This window comes from Girardinichthys multiradiatus, chromosome 18 (genome assembly GCF_021462225.1).
Source record: "Girardinichthys multiradiatus isolate DD_20200921_A chromosome 18, DD_fGirMul_XY1, whole genome shotgun sequence".
Taxonomy (NCBI): Eukaryota; Metazoa; Chordata; class Actinopteri; order Cyprinodontiformes; family Goodeidae; genus Girardinichthys; species Girardinichthys multiradiatus.
This window is the reverse complement of record NC_061810.1, coordinates 17,115,283-17,131,614: the sequence shown is the minus strand read 5'-3', so window position 1 is coordinate 17,131,614 and position 16,332 is coordinate 17,115,283. Positions and strand designations below refer to the sequence as shown.

The 16,332-nt window shown below is 37.5% G+C and overlaps 1 protein-coding gene across 1 annotated transcript in view; it reads right to left on the bottom strand.

The window, feature by feature from the left end:
* Positions 1–16,332, bottom strand: part of gramd1bb (GRAM domain containing 1Bb) — a 210,704-nt gene that overhangs the window by 27,587 nt on the left and 166,785 nt on the right. Inside the window, exons 5-6 of the mRNA XM_047391430.1 lie at positions 8,295–8,505; positions 3,403–3,423 (exon numbers count right to left, since the gene is read on the bottom strand). Of these exons, the coding sequence (XP_047247386.1) occupies positions 3,403–3,423; positions 8,295–8,505 (232 nt within the window). The remainder of the gene's footprint in view (positions 1–3,402; positions 3,424–8,294; positions 8,506–16,332) is intronic.

Genomic DNA, 16,332 nt, shown 5'->3' with positions numbered 1-16,332 from the left:
TACACATGTTGGAATAATCTTGTAATTATTTAAGTTGCGTTCAAACGTTGAGCTCAAAAGTATTAACGCTATCAAAACAACTGAAATTTCTTCTCCTTTATGTGTCAGATTGAAATCAGTCAAAATCGGTATCAACAAGTCAGATCTCAAACATTTTGAGATATCAGTAGTATTAACCAAGAAAAACCAGTTTGGTGAATCACTAGGGTTTGCTCTACTTTTAAAGTACTGGCTTACTGGATTATTTAAGTGCTATATTTCTAACTTCCTGTAGCAGCTAGCTGTGCAGCAGTAAAAACACCAGTTTGCGTGTAAACATGAACAAGTGTAGATTTAGATTTAGCTATGGTTTGGCTCATTTCTGTCCTCCTCTGTAAGAATACTGTACACATATTCTAATGTTCATCTCTGATGGTAAACAAAACACAATGTTATTTCCTGCCACTTCGTAGTAGTTGCCAATAAGGTTTACAGGTAAGTATATTCAAAACTTTAAAACAGAAATAACACAAATAACTTATACAGCAAAAGTTGTTTAATTTCCCTAAATCAGCTTGTTTTCTATGCTGACTTTTTTAGGGCTGGGTTAAGTAGTTTTCCTTCTACAAATCAGGAAGAAAACTGGATAACCACAATGTGCTATTGCCATTTCTACTATATAATATTCCAAAAAAACAGCACAAGAATGAATTTAGAAGGTAGGAAGCACTGGAGAAGACAGGGGGGAGTGACGCTGTCAAGGGGAAGCATTTGTAGGCACAGCTACACTACAAAGGAAGGGTTGGACTGGGGGATTTATTAAAGGGGCAGCAGGGCTTGTCAGCAAGTCAGGTGAATAAAGAAGAAACCCTTACTTTAATCAGATTAAGTCTGTCATACTGAAAGGAAATTACAGAGAAAATGAAAAATTAACCAAAGCCCTGATTAGGACGGACACAGACAGACATGACAGATAGAAACGTAAAAGGTGAGTTCCAGATTTTTTATGCAACTGTAAGGAACGTAACCACCACTAAAAAGAAAATGCATAGTAGGCAGATGCCAAAAATGTCAATGTATGACTAAATTTGACTGTTCATGAAGCTGGTGCCGTTACATGAGGTTCCTGATTGATTTTTGCTGCGCCACTGTCGCTGCTGTCATCATTAATCCATTCACATGGTGAGGAACTGTTTCTGCTGAATGCACTCTCATTTGGATTGCATTAGGGTTAGGATGATCAGGCTCACGTGGCCAGAATGACCTCATGCTTTTATGGGTCATGTGACCACAGTGCATCAAAGAGGATTTTGTTGAGGGTACTGCACCAGCACAGCTTTTGACTGTGGCACAGAAAATAAATGTTAATAAATGTGCATGTGTTTAAGTGTTATAAAAAGTCTTTGCAAGTAACCAAAGGCCCCATTGTCTGAACTTCTAAATACTCTACAAATTATTATTAATATTTCAACAAAAAATGGTGATAGTCATAACATAAAGCTACACAGCTTTGCAAAGGTATTTGTACTCCTTGACCTTTTCACATTTTGTCATGTTATTACAACAAAGGTAAATGTATTTTAATGGGATTTTTTGTAATATACCAACAAAATGTAGTGCAAAATTGTCAAGTGAAAAGAAAATGATACATGGTTTTCAAAAATGTTTACAAACACAAGAATATTTTCTTTTCTTTATTCTGACCCCAAAGAATAAATTCCAGGGCAACAAATTGCCTTTAGAAGTCACCTAATTTCAACACAAATACAGCTGCTCTGTGAAGGCCTCAGAGATTTGTTGAATAAAAATGGTTATTTAAAAACCAAAGACTACAGCAGACTGGTCAGGGATAAAGTTGTAGTGATGTTTAAAGAAGGGTTAGGTTTAAAAACAAAATCCCTAGCTTTGAAAACATCATGGACCACTGTTCAATACATCATCTAAAATTGGAAAGAGTGAGGCCCTGCAGACCTACCAAGACGTGCCCTTAACCTCCCAGGCCAGACAGGAAAAGCATTATTCTGAGAAAAATAATCCTCCCAACTGTGAAACATGGCGGTGGCAGCATCTCACTAAGGGGATGCTTTTTCGTAGCTGGGACAAGGTATGTAGAGAGAGCGGTTAGCATATGCCTGGTGCTATAAGTACAGAGCAATTCTTTATGAAAACTTTACAGAAACTCCAAAAGACTTGAGACAAGACTAGAGGTTCACCTTGATGCAAAATAATGACCCTAAACATCCAACAAGAATTACAATGGAGTAGTTTAGATCATATTCATGTGTTAAAATGGGTCAGTCAAAGTACAGACCTAGATCCAATTAACGTAGATCTACGGCGAAACCTGGAAATTGCTATTCACTGGTGGTTCTGGTCTAATTTGACTGAGCTAGATAAATACCCTAAAACACATGCAGCTTTCATTTCAGTAAAATGTGTCTCTACAGAGTATTGGCTCCTGGGAGCAGAAAGTAATGCATTATATACTTCTCAGATTATCATTTGTAAAATTTTTAACAACCATGTATCATTTTTCTTATACTTTACAGCTGTTTGCTACTTTATGTTGGCCTGAAGGGATAAGATCCTATATATATAAGAATATGTTAAAGTTTATGGTTGTAGCAAGACCAAACGTGAAACCGTTCAAGATGTATGAGTAGTTCTGTGAGACACTGTAATCTGATAAATAAACTAATATAGCTAAAAGACTGAACTATGACAGCAGTCTTTAGTGCCTTTTTCAAGACTGGAGAGAGATTTTCAGACAATGACATGAAAAGCTGAATAAATTCCTCATGAGGCAACAGAAAGGTTGTTTCTGGGGTTCTTAGTTTTATATGGTTTAATATGGTGACCTTTTTTGGGTAAGATGTTGGCTTTTGTTTAGAGTCTACGTTTATGCGGTAAAAAGGCTTTGCAGCTTTAATTACAGAAAGAATAACAATTATTTAAGTGTGTCAAGAGAAGTAGAAAAATGCACAAGCAAACAAGAGGAGAGAGGAGGAAAGCCATATGGACAAATATATACTGTGCATGTAAAATGGGTCTAAAATGTGGACCTTCTGAACAAACTCATATCACTCTGCTTTTGGTCTTAAAATTAAATAAAAATAAAACAAAATGGACTGATCCAGAAATTCTTAAAATTCCTGTTTACTTTAAAAGCTCTGAAAAGATATAAAACAATATAATAAGAAAATTTTATAATTAAAAACTTCAATACAAGGGTAGAGAAAGTAAAGTGCAGCATCAAACAAAGGAAAATGAAAACTTTCTCTTGCTACAGGTATGGATTTACAACATGGCAGGAAAGACAAAAGGGGTGAAACACTAAACATTTCCACAGGACATCTGACAAGACAAGAGGTGTAGGAGTGGGCACAGAAAGGTTGGAAGGACAGAAAAAAGAGTAATGCTTACTTTGGAAAGTCGCTTGTGAGACTAGCATGCAAACAAGAGAAGAACAAAGCAAAATCAGATAGAAAAATGTAAGCAAAAAAAAACAAGAAAGCAGAAAGAAACAATAGAAGAGGTGAGCAGTATTTATCAGATGAAACATGTTATTATGTGACATGTAGCTGCAGAGCAGTGAAGATAGTAGACATGCACATTGTGTTGAAGAGGCAACAACAATTCAAATAAAACACAATTAGAGAGAGATTTCTAACAGCAGTGATGCATGAGATAGGGATGGATGAATTATGCCTAAAGGTTTAAGCTAAAATGAGAAAACATACAGCATGAACAAGAATATTATCATACATCAGTAATTCATTTGTAAAATGAGATACAAATAAGACTTATGGAACTATCCAATGAACAATTTAATAACACAGATATGGACTAAAGTTGCCGCAGCGACACAAATGTGTTTCTTGACTTAGTTTTTTTAAATGTCCATTTGATACAATCTAGATAAGCTAAACACATCTGATGAGTTTAAAAGGCTATTCAGGTCATTTAAACAGTCGATACTAGCAGTGTTAACCCATCTTTAATAAGTTCTGATGTGCCCTGATATGAACTTCTTAACAAATCCTGAAGATTTCTTTGAGAACCGGGGTTAATATCTATGAGGTTTCTTGACTATGTGTCCAAAAATGTATTGTTTTAATTTATTGTCTAAGTTATTTCCTTATAATTTTGGAATCATTCTCTTCAAAGATGTTTTGATACCACTTTTTATTCATGTTGTGCTCTGGGGCAGAACTGTGACTAAAACCCACTCTTCTGCGTAAAATCCAACTTCCCAAACATACTGCGTCAAGATGCATCATTGTTGGCACCACAAACATTTAATGGTAGCTCTTAACTTTTCTTCTTAGGACAAATAATTCTACAGATCTACCAAACAATCAAAGGGACAATAACCTTGAACCAGTCTTCAGTAGTACATCAGTTTACTTCAGTGGAGGATTTCAGTCTGACCTTTAAGTTTTTTTCTTGTGCAGAAGTGTCTTCTTTTCTGTCCTATTTGTCTAAAAGTCTTAATTTCAATGCAAGAAACCCAACCAGCTGCATATGTTAGGCAAGCTCTGCACTGGTGGCAGCACAACTCTATATCATAATCCTCAACAGAAGGACCTTGATGGACATTTTTAGACATCTTGTAACCTTCTTAAGTACAATTCCACTGCCTCTCAATCCTTAGGAGGTGAAAATATAAAATATCCCCTATGAACCTACCTTACTCCGGATTTACACAGTGTCTGTGTCTGGTTTTTAGAGAAATATTTGGGAAAATATGGATTTTGTGCTTGTTCAGTTTCCTGTTGGTGCATTGTGATTGACTCCGACCTGGCTCCAGCGTCTGGCAAAAAAAAGAATCGGGTTCAATTTTGCCAGATGGCCCTGCGCCGCCCTGCGGAGGCAGTGTAAATGCTCTCATTGACTATAAAGGGTTTTTAAGGGTTCGTACCGTGGCGGAACGGAGACGGACGCTGTGTAAGTTGTGGGTTAGATTAGGTAGGTTTGAAATGAATCAGTGAATAAATCAACATTTGTGTCACCGCAAAAACGTTTGGTCCTAACAGTAGATTTTATAGTGTTTATAGTGTTCCAGTTAAGAAATCAAATTATGTCACAGCTTTTTTTCTTTTTGACAGAAACGTTTGTATACTTGTAAAACAAACCTTGATAAGAAACCTTAATGTTTTTCTGCCTTAATTTGTATAAATTTGGATACATTTTCACTGTCTATTGTTTCAACATTGTACCTTGGATTGTTTCGCATCTTAATGTTTATGATTTTGAGTGGGACTTACAAATGACTGCAAACAAATGTAAGCAGGAGTTTTCTTGGTGCACATGTTTTAATTTCTTTTTCATAATGAAACTAATTTGATCCCACACTTAAGACCAGTTGATATTTCCTTTCTAAACCCAGCGTCATGGCATCACGTTGTTCTATGAGGTTGACAAAGCTCAAACACTAAAACATAAAAGCAGTAAAAAGTCCATTTCAAAAACAACAAAACTGAACTAAAATTTAATCATAAAAGACAATAAGAATGATGATCAACTGAGGTTTAGCACTAAAACTAGTAAACCAATGTAAGTATAACAACCATCTGTCTCAGGGTCACTACAACAGGACACCTCAAATACTCTATATTGCCTGACATATTCCTTGTCTGCCTTCACACACGTCACTTGAGTGGGATCCCATTCATAATCCATGGGTTTTTATGTGATTTGCATCTGTAACAGCTTCCATTCTTCTGCAAAGACATTCCAAAAAGTTTGGGAGTATGTTTCTGAGTATTTTTGACCATTCTTCTAGAAGCACAATTGGAAGGTCATACACCGATGTTGAGCAAGACAGCATGGCTCAAAGTCTCAGCTCGAAATCATTCACAGGTGATCTATTGGGTTGAGGTCAGGACTTTGTCAGTCAAGTTTTTCCTCACCAAACTTGCTCATCCATATCTTTATGGACTTGCTTTGTGCACTGCTGCACAATTATTATGGAACAGGAAGGGGCAATCCCCAAACTGGTCCCATAAACGTAGGACCATGAAATGTTCCAAAATGTCTCTGTACTGGCTAATTTGATTCAAAGCCATTTCTCGTGAGCCAATTTATGTAATTTATGTATGCATTTTATTTAAATTCTTTATGCAATTAAATCAAAATGAAAAACACTAAACCTGAACTTAAATATTGCGGCATGTTTTGAAACAACTAAAACTGAACATTAACAGCCACCAGAGAACATGAAACCATTAAGGAGCCTGTAAAGCAGTGGCGTCCAAACTTTTTGCCATGTGGGCCAAAATTGTCAAGTCTTGTCGGCCACAAAAGTTTAATTTTTAAATAAAATGCAAAAACCTTTTTTAATTGTGTTTTTTTTTTTTTACTTTAACATGTTCAACAATAAACTTAACATGGAATATTTTAAGGAAATAAACTATGTAGTCTTATTTTTGTAGAAAACGAATCCGTAATTCAAGCTAAATCAGAAATATAAAAAGGGTTTTGCACTTATTAAAGACAGGTATATAATTTCTGAAATTCTAGAGACATGTCATAGGTTATTCTCACCAACAAGAACAAGATATGTTGCTCGCTGCAACTTATGAACTCCCTATGCTGGTCAGTCAAATTGTACCATTCTTTTTGGTGGGCCACACAAAATCATTCTGAGGGCCACAAATGGCCCCTGGGCCGCACTTTGGACACCCTTGTTGTAAAGGGACATTGAAGGAAAACAAGTTGCTGGTGCTCGCCTGAATTTGTTTTTCCTTCTCTGTCCATTCTGGGATTCCAGAAACACTGACCTGTATGGCTGCCTGTCTCATGCAGGTCACAGGAGAAGTGTGGCAGTTGCAGCCATTTGGCCCTGTGCTCCACACAGTGTGACGACAAAGTGGAGTAGGAGAAGAGAGGGAAAAGTCGTGCTGTGGGCCAGAGCAGGGCCACTTCACTCAAACATCTGTCTGAATGTGTCCAAACTCTCCATGGTGACAGCCAGTAGCACACGCAAAATCCTCATTTTAATAGGGCTGTCTGCATCACTTTTGCACCTGTTATCAATTGTTCAAGCAATCTTAGTAGGTCACCTGCAACATGGCCATCAATAGCATGTAAACATTTTTTTTTAACACACGCAAACTGCCGACCCTTATTTGGGATCTTAGTAGATCAGGCCCTATGAACCTCAGCATCTGCTGACCGCACCCTGTGATTTTATGTGGGCTACCACTTCAAGTTGCTGTCATTCCCAGTCACTTTCAGTTTGTTATAATATCACTAACATTTGACTGTGGAATATTTAGTAGCGAGGTTTCATGGCTGAATTAATGGCTTATTGCACAGGTTGCATTCTAACACATTACCACACTAGAATTCCCAGAGCTCCTGAGAGTGACCCATTCTTTCAAAAATGCTTCTAGAAGCAGTCTGCATTCCAAGCTATTGGATTTTATTCACTCGTGGCCATGCAAGTGATTAGAACACCTAAATTCTGTGATTTGGAGGGGTGACCTGGTGCTTTTGGTAATAAAAAGCAAAAACAACAAAACAAATCTCCCACATGTTGAACACTCTTCACACTACAGCTGAAAGACATCTGCTTCATAGACAGTATAGGTTATGGCCAATGGTGATACAATATATTGCCAAAAGTATTTGTCTGTCCACTTTTGCATGTACATGAACTTTGATGACATCTGTTTTTAATCTACAGTATGAGGTCCAATTTCTTGATGGACCCACCATTACCAGCAACAGCTACTTTAACTATTCTGTAAACATCTTCCACAATATTTAGGAGTGTATTCATAGTTAGATGAGAAAACCAGAATTGCATCTTCTGCTCTAATTCATCCCAAACGTGTTCAAGAAGATTGAGTTCAGGTCAGGGCAGTCAAGTTTCTCCAAACTTAATACACCTTTAGCCATGGAAGTGATTGGAACACTGGAATTCATTGATTTGGTGGTGTGACCCAATACAATATAGTTATGTTCTTATAGTTGAGATAACAGACTGACATATTTTAATCAATACATCTGAATGCCTACACCGTTTAGCCTGGCAACATTAGTAGCACCAGGGCTCTGAGAAGCATTATTAACACAAGATTGTGAACAGTGGTTCTCTAGTGGGCATCTCTTCTACTGCTGACTTACAGTGTTTGATCCACACTTTATCATTGAGCTTAATGAGGGTTTATGGCTCAAAATACAAAATTATTGAGGTCATTGTAAACAGGGACAATGTACAGAACTGTTCAATTGTTGGGCCATCTGTCGTTTTGTTCTGCTGTTGAGAAAAGGTGTTGTATTAACAGGAATCCATCCCCATAACTCACCTTGGAGTTCTTTCCGCCGCTTCGCGCCGACTGCACAGAGTACGTTCTCTGGACGACCTGCTCAGGTGTGGAGGGGGACTTGTCGGAGGAGTGGTCTGAACCCTTCTCCACCATGTTCTCACCCTCTTGGGTCTGTGGTGTTGGAGAGCGTGAATGTTTACGCAAGACTGGTGAGCAGGTGGGTGAGCTCTTGTTTGAGTTACTGGCAGTGCTAAAAAACAAAAAGAAACACAAAAAATATGTAGAAATAGAGTCTTTTTTTCAAAGAGTACTACATTTACAGTGTCTAGTAAAATAATGCATACCTTTATAGATTTTCAACATTTTATCATGTCATAAATACAAACTTTTATAAGATAGACAGATAACTGTGATGTGAAAGAAAAAGGACACATGGTTTCATTCTAAAGTGGAAAGAGGAGGGCACAACTGCAATTATAATAAGACCAACCACTTAAATTGACAGAATGAGCAAAAAGAGCATTAATCAGAGAAGCAGCCAAGAGGTCAAAGGTACCTCTGGAGAAGCTCAGGCATGAGAATGGGTTGACAGGACAGGCGATTAGTTGTGTACAAATCTGGCCTTTATGAAAGAGTGACAAAAAGAATCGTTGTTGAAGAGCTGTAAGAAGTTTCATTTAAAGTTTGCTGCAAACTAAACACGTAGAAGAAGTTGCTCTGGTCAGATAAGACCAGAAAAGAGCATTTTGGCCTACATGCAAAATTTTACGCATGTAGGAAAATTAACAGCCAGTCACCCTGAAGACACCATCTCACAAAATAGTGGTGACAACAGCATACTGTGGTGATGCTTTTCTTCAGCAGGAGCAGGGACGCTGCTCAGAGGTGATGGGAAGATGGGCATAACTACATACAAGGAAATCCTGAAAAAAAAAACCCTCTAAGAATCTGCAAAGCAGTTGAAACTGGGATGAAGGGTCACCTTCCAGCAGGATAACACACAGCCAGAGCTACACAGGCATGGTTTAGATCCAAGCATGATCATGTGTTAAACTGACCAGACCTAAATCCAACTGATAACCTGTGGCAAGACTTGGTGATGTTCACAGACTCTCTCCATTCATGCTGGCTAACTATTTTGCAAAGAAGAATCTGCAAAACCTTCAGTGTCTACACGTGCAAAGCCTGTAGAGACGCACCACAAAACATTTGCAGCTGTTATGTGAGTGAAAGGTGGTTCTACAAAGTACTGACAAGGAAGCTGAAAACAAATGCAAATCACACTTTCCATATGTTTATTCACAACAAGTTTGCAAACTTGACAAAATGTGGAAGCGGTGTCAAACTCCAGTCCTCAAGGGCCGGTGTCCTGGAACTTTTAGACATGTTCCTGCTTCAACACGCCTGAATCAAAGGGCTGAATTACCTCCTCAGTATGCAGTCAAGTTCTCCAGAGTCCAATTAATGACCTAATTTGATTCAGCCGTGTTGAAGCAGGGACACATCTAACAGCTGCAGGCCCTTAAAGACTGCCGTTTGACACCTCTGGTCGGGTGTATAAATACTATTGCAAGGCACTGTTCAGGAACGACAAAATATGCCTGACTTAAAATAATTCAGTGTCAGTTAAATGTATAAAATCCTACATGGAAATGTAAAGCCTTATTATCAGTCAAGAATGTAAAAAAGTGACTTGTGGTACTTGTAAATCCCATCAATGTCATAATGGTGTTCTTATTTAAACATCCCTAAACAAACCAAACCATTTCAAAATCACGACCTTATAAATCGTCATGAATCAATCCTACCTCTCACCCAAAATCAGATCCAAAGTAGACACTTCGTTTTTACCTGACTTACTACACATGACTTTATACTTAATAGGCTTAAAGCACTGTGTGCTAACCCTGTTAATTACATCTTAGTTGAAACGATAAGTCAACAACGACAGCTGTAGCAGGAAAACAGTGAAGAAAATAAATTAACAAGACACACGTAAGAATCTTTTCACTAATACAGTTGTTGACCAATTAAAAAGGTTGGCACAACATCCAACTTTGTTTGTGTTTAGGTCAAATCATATAAAATACAAAGGTTGGCAATCATTTTGGGTCTTTTTTTTTTACCCCCCACTGAATTGTGAGTTACACTTGAAACTCCTCTGAAAGCTGCAACAAGGATTAGGACAGAGATGCTGTATTGTTCCGATACAGATGATGATCAGTACCATGTGATTTTGAAACCTTTAGTGTCAAAATCTCATTGCAAACGGAGGGCTAGCCTCTCTTTGCGTTGAGAGGCTAGCCCTGGAATTCTCATCAAGACTCTCTCTTCTTAACAGACACATACCGTAAGCTCAAATACAACTGTAGCTCAGCAAGAGGTCCTCTACATCCACACAGAAGCTAATAAAAGGCTCTGTAAGTGACAGTACCTTTGTGACAGCAGGCCTACCAGGGCCCGGTTACTTGACATGGCGTTATGCAAGCGCTTACATCACTGTTGACCAGTGGCTGCTGTTAGTGGTCATGAATTACTGATCGACTTCAGTGCAACTCAGAACCCTGAATCATCACAAGCAGAACTGACAGCTTCTGTCCGACTATCAGGGTCTGCAGACAGGTTGTGGACATAGCAGAGCCCTCAAATAAGCCCTCAAATATCTACTTCTACTTATTATCAAACATACTGGATTTTAGATTTGAACTGCACATTACATTTACATGCCTGTAAATATTAGGAAAGCTCGCTTTTCAGAGAGGCTTAAGAGCAAACCCAGAGTGCAAAGTGTGGTTAGAAATATTATGTATGCTGTTTGAACCAAAAGGAAAATGGGGTGAAGGGGGGTGAAGGGTAAAACAATGTAAAAAAAGAATACTAATGTTGAAATGTGGTTGAGCAAATTGGCTCATTAAGCCTGATTTTATCTTTGTTTAGACTAAATTTGGATGGCATTTTCAATGTATTTCCTGGGCTAAATAAAGAGTGGTAAAAACTAAATATCTGAGCCGTCATTTAAACATCTAAGGTACTGTTGTAATTCTGAATTAGATGATGGTTTGACCTGGGTTAGTTTATATTCACGAGGGAAAATAATTGCTATCCTAACCAGAACTGAATGGGATTTCTAAAAAATGGCAGAGCACATGCATGTTGAATCAAACTACCAAACTAAGTTTCAGTTTAGCATAGGTTATATGCATAGCATCTTGTGCTCCATCCTGGTGATGGAGAACCTCTTGACAACACTTAAGTTGGTCATTGAATTTGTAAAATTTCTTTTGCAGAAAGTTAATTCCTGATGGTTAATATTAAGTTTTAGTGATACACTTTTATTAGGATATGCTCTCCATCTATTGGACACACAGTATGCATGTTGCTTAATAGATCCCGATCTGTGGCATTCACTTTGCTGCAGGAGTTAAGTACAATACATTAACCGTGTAAAAAGACATATTATCTTTCCCTTACTGTCTAAAATTTAATCAGACTAAACATTTTCTGCTTTAGGTTAGTTATTTGCTATTTGCTAAATGTCATAATAATGAGAAAGAGTTTTTGTGACTAAGTTTACATACACTAGAATTAGTGTGCTTTGAAACAGTTTCAAAAAGCCCATATGATTATGTCTGGCCTTCTGATAGGTTTGTGTTACATAAAGGCACAGATGTGAATATATTTCAAGGTAACACCTCAAACACACGGCTTTCTTGTGGGGCATCAATAAAATTAGGTAGCATATAAGGGAAATAATTGTAAACCTCCACAGGTCTGTTTCAACCTCAAGTACAATTTCTAGATCCCGGAAGATGCCACGTTCATCTATTCAAAAAAATACTGTACATGCAGGAGAATAAAAGCAAAAGTCTTTGTTGAAGATGCTTGAAGAAACTGTCATTATCCATTGTGAAATCAGTCTTGTAACATGGGCTAAATATCCAGTCAAAGAGGAAGAAGCCATTATTCCAAAAGCAACATAAAAAGCTTTAAAAAAAATTACAGTTTGCAAAATGCACTCAGGGACAAAGACCCTAATATCTGGAGTCAAGTCATGTGGATGGATGCAACTAAAATTGTAGTGTTTCACACTATTACACTTGGAAGAAAAACAGAAGCTTCCAAGCCTGAGAACACCATGCCAACCGTGAAAAATAGATGTGGTAGCATCATGTGGAGGTGTTGTGAAGCAGAGGGACTAGTGGAAGGATATCCAAAATGTTTGAGTCAAGTCATACAGTTTAAGGTAATTCTACCAAATAATAAGAAAATGTATGTACACATCTGAATTTAAATGAAGTAAAACAGACAAATAAATAAAGAAATCTCTCATAACTTTAGCATTTAGCAAATAACAAATTACAAAAAAAAGTAAACAATTTTCACTTTTGCTATCATGCACCGTCTTTGTTTGCTTAGAAGTATGTATTCAGCCTGTATTTATTTTAACATCAGAACACATTAGTGCATATGCATGTATTTGGGTCTGTATGTATAAGATCAAATACGATCAAAATAATGAAATGAAAATATCCCACCTTGAAGAGTTTTGTGAGAGGCTTAGGTAAACGTCCTGCTTGAACTGTAAACTATGATCAAAAACATGTACAGATTCCAATTACATGCATTCACCTTTATGTTTCTGCTCTTTTTGTTTCCTTATCTCAATTTTCAGATGATAATCTCAAAATGGCAAAAAACAAAGCAGCCTTATATATGTATACGCTACTGGTCAAAGGTTTTAGATACACTTTCTCATTTAATGGGTCTCTTTACTATTTACATTGTAGATTCTCACCAAAGGCAGTAAAACTATGAATGAACACACATGGGATTATATACTTTTTGTACCTTAAGCAATGGCAAGGTCTCCTGAAAACAATGTAATTAGAAAACCCTAAGCGGAGACACCTTTTTGTCATATCCTGGGTGATTACACAACTAACAGTTTATCTTGGCTTGTCAACATAAAACAGACCTAAAAAATACCAAGATTTTATAAATTTATATTTAAAATTTCTTAATTGAGAGTAAAGTGGAACCAAAGTCAAAATCCTCGTTTGTGTCAAAAATAAAGCCCATTCTGATCAAAATAAATGTGACACTTAAAGTACCAATTTTCTGTTTTGACTCTGCAGTTTGGGTTACAGCTAACACAAAAGGAAAAACACTCCTAATTCTTTATTCCCATGTTGACAGACACGTGTCATCTGGCACAGGAACACCCACTTGATTTTGAGCAGGAGAGAAATTTACAGATCATCTCTTCTTTCCAGATACACGGCAGCAAACAATGGAAACACGGATCTGTCATCAGCATATGAATGACTCAACCCGATCAGTCATTCACACAACAGTTTGCTCTTTGAACCAGCATGGTAAGTGTGGATAGAGCAAACATGATGCTGACGCTAGCCTGCAGCAGCACAGACAAAAGCATCTATCACAAAGGCTTTGTTACAAAATGCTGTAGGAAACAAAACACTGAGTATGTTGGATAGGGTTGGTTGGATACTGGGTAGGTAGGTAGGTAGGTAGGTAGGTAGGTAGGTAGGTAGGTAGGTAGGTAGGTAGGTAGGTAGGTAGGTAGGTAGGTAGGTAGGTAGGTAGGTAGGTAGGTAGGTAGATAGATAGATAGATAGATAGATAGATAGATAGATAGATAGATAGATAGATAGATAGATAGATAGATAGATAGGTTTAAATATTCAGTGGTTGTGACTGAAAATACTTAAGCTGCGTTGCATTCAGCGATGTTATTTAGCACTGGTTCTTTATTCAATACAATACCTGAAAACACAGATGACCTTTTGTTACAAACTCACATCATAAAAAAATAAAAAAAAATACAGATGTCTAACAATAAAAAAACCTCTTTAACCTCCATCCATTCATCGTCTTCTGCTGATCCAAGATTGGGTTGTGAGAGAGACATGTACAGTAGGATAACAATGGTGCCCCTCAACCTGGCGACGTTTTCCAATTTAATTTAGGGGATCTCAAGGGGTTCCCAGGCAATAAAATATATTAAGTTATTCCAGTGAGCCCTGGCTCTTACCCAGGTTTTTTCCCAGTTGGAGGAACCTGCAAAACTTCCAAAGAGAGACACAAAAGGAGCTATCCTGCTCAGATGCACAAACTACCTCAACTGACTACTTTGATGGGGAGGAGCAGCAACTTTACTCTGAACCCCCCACGGATGATTGGCCTCTGCACCATATCTGTGATGTAGAGTTCATTCACCCCACATAAGAAGCTAATTTCACATACTTGTGTCAGGGATCTTATTCTCTCAGTCATGGTAAATATCTTGTGAGCATAGGTGAGGGCCAGAGCGTATACAGACACGTTAATTGAGAGCTTTGCTTTAAGGTTTAGCTCTTTCATTCTACCAGTAGATATGAATCAGGCACCAAGATACTTAAACTCTTGTGCTCAAGGCAGAGACTGACAACCAAGCAAACTCTTTCAAGCTCTTTCTCTAAAGTCAGGAATTGTTATGAACCCTAACACCTCTAATTACTGATGGTACGTTTTACTAGTGTGTCTCATCAGTTAATAGGATTTTCTCAGATAATATGACAAATATCTCTCAAAAATCTTCTCTCTGTTCTGTGGCAAGCACTGTGCACACCCCTCCCTATGTCCAAGGAAATGATCATCCTCAGTAGTAATGGGGCCAGATGGTTTTAAGTGGATGAAATATACTTGATATAGAAAAATACATTTGGTTGGTTACAGTCAGTTCCCTAAACAAATGTTGAGGGTAGAAAAAGTTGCAGCATTAAAGCAGTACCTTCCAATAAGTACACAGAGGACATTTGTAATGATTTTACTTACAATTTATGTGTTCTTCAGTTTCAGGAAGCCTCCCCCTTCAGACTTTCTCTGAATTCACCTAAAGGCCCTGGCCTGCATTAAGTCAATACTGGTTCCTTTTCTGAGACTGTAGTAGTTGCTCTTCAGATTTGAAGCAGGTGTTGTCAGCCTTGGCACTGATTGCATTACTATAACTAAGGATTTTGCATTACAGTGGTAGATATTGAGATGAATTAATCACAACTAATTTTGATGACAATTTGCAATTTCTAGAAATTTAAATGGACACAATTTATATGACCGTTTTCTAGTCATACCAACAACTAAAACCCCGGTACAAGTCACTTTTGACCATTCTCACGATAAAGAGACTGATAAGTAACTTGGAGTTCAGTGTCTTTCCCAAATACACTTCGACATGTAGTTATAAGCTGGAACTAAACTAATAACCTTTCAACTGCCTAAGGGCTACTTTTCCCATTAAATCACCTGTTCTTATGGATCCTAAATCTAATGTTAATCAATACAGTTTATATTGTGCTCCCTGACATGGTTATGTTTTCATATTAGCACTTTCATAAGCTCCCAAGCTTTGCAATACATACTGCATCATTTGAGCAGTATTTTCCTAAATTCTTTTCTGATGTCTGGTATTAGACTCCCTGACTAAAACTCCCAGTGCCTGTTCTTTTGTACAGGCTGTGATTTTTTTCACCTGCACACTCAGCGTGCAAATTTATTTATTTAAATTATTATTTTTTTTTCGTAACCGTGTCCTGTCCGGCAGAGTAGCGCTCAGAATTGTGCCAAGAAGAAGCCCAACAGATTTACTTTCACAAGTGGAGCATTACAGCTAACGCTTTAAAGCTCTGCTTGATATTTATAAAAAGAAATTTATTAGAGACTGCTTTCAGATAATTGTTACAGACAAAAATGAAAAAAAAAAAAAAGAAGCATGAAAGAGAGAAAGGGGTGGGGCAAAAAGGAAAAGGGGAGAGAAGGAAAATAGAATAAAGGAAAGAAAGAAGGATGAATAGAATACAAGATAACACCCTGCTTGCTTCTACACCTGCAGAAACATTCATATTACCAGCTTATTTACCAAAAAGTGCATGGTACTTATCAATGCAAGATGTATTTAGTGGAAAAATGCAGCTCAATATAGAACATTTGTGTATCTGTTAACACCTGAGTCTAAACACCTGATGGTCTGAGTGTGAGTGCGCATGTGCATACAAGGTTTCTCCATAAAACTATGCAA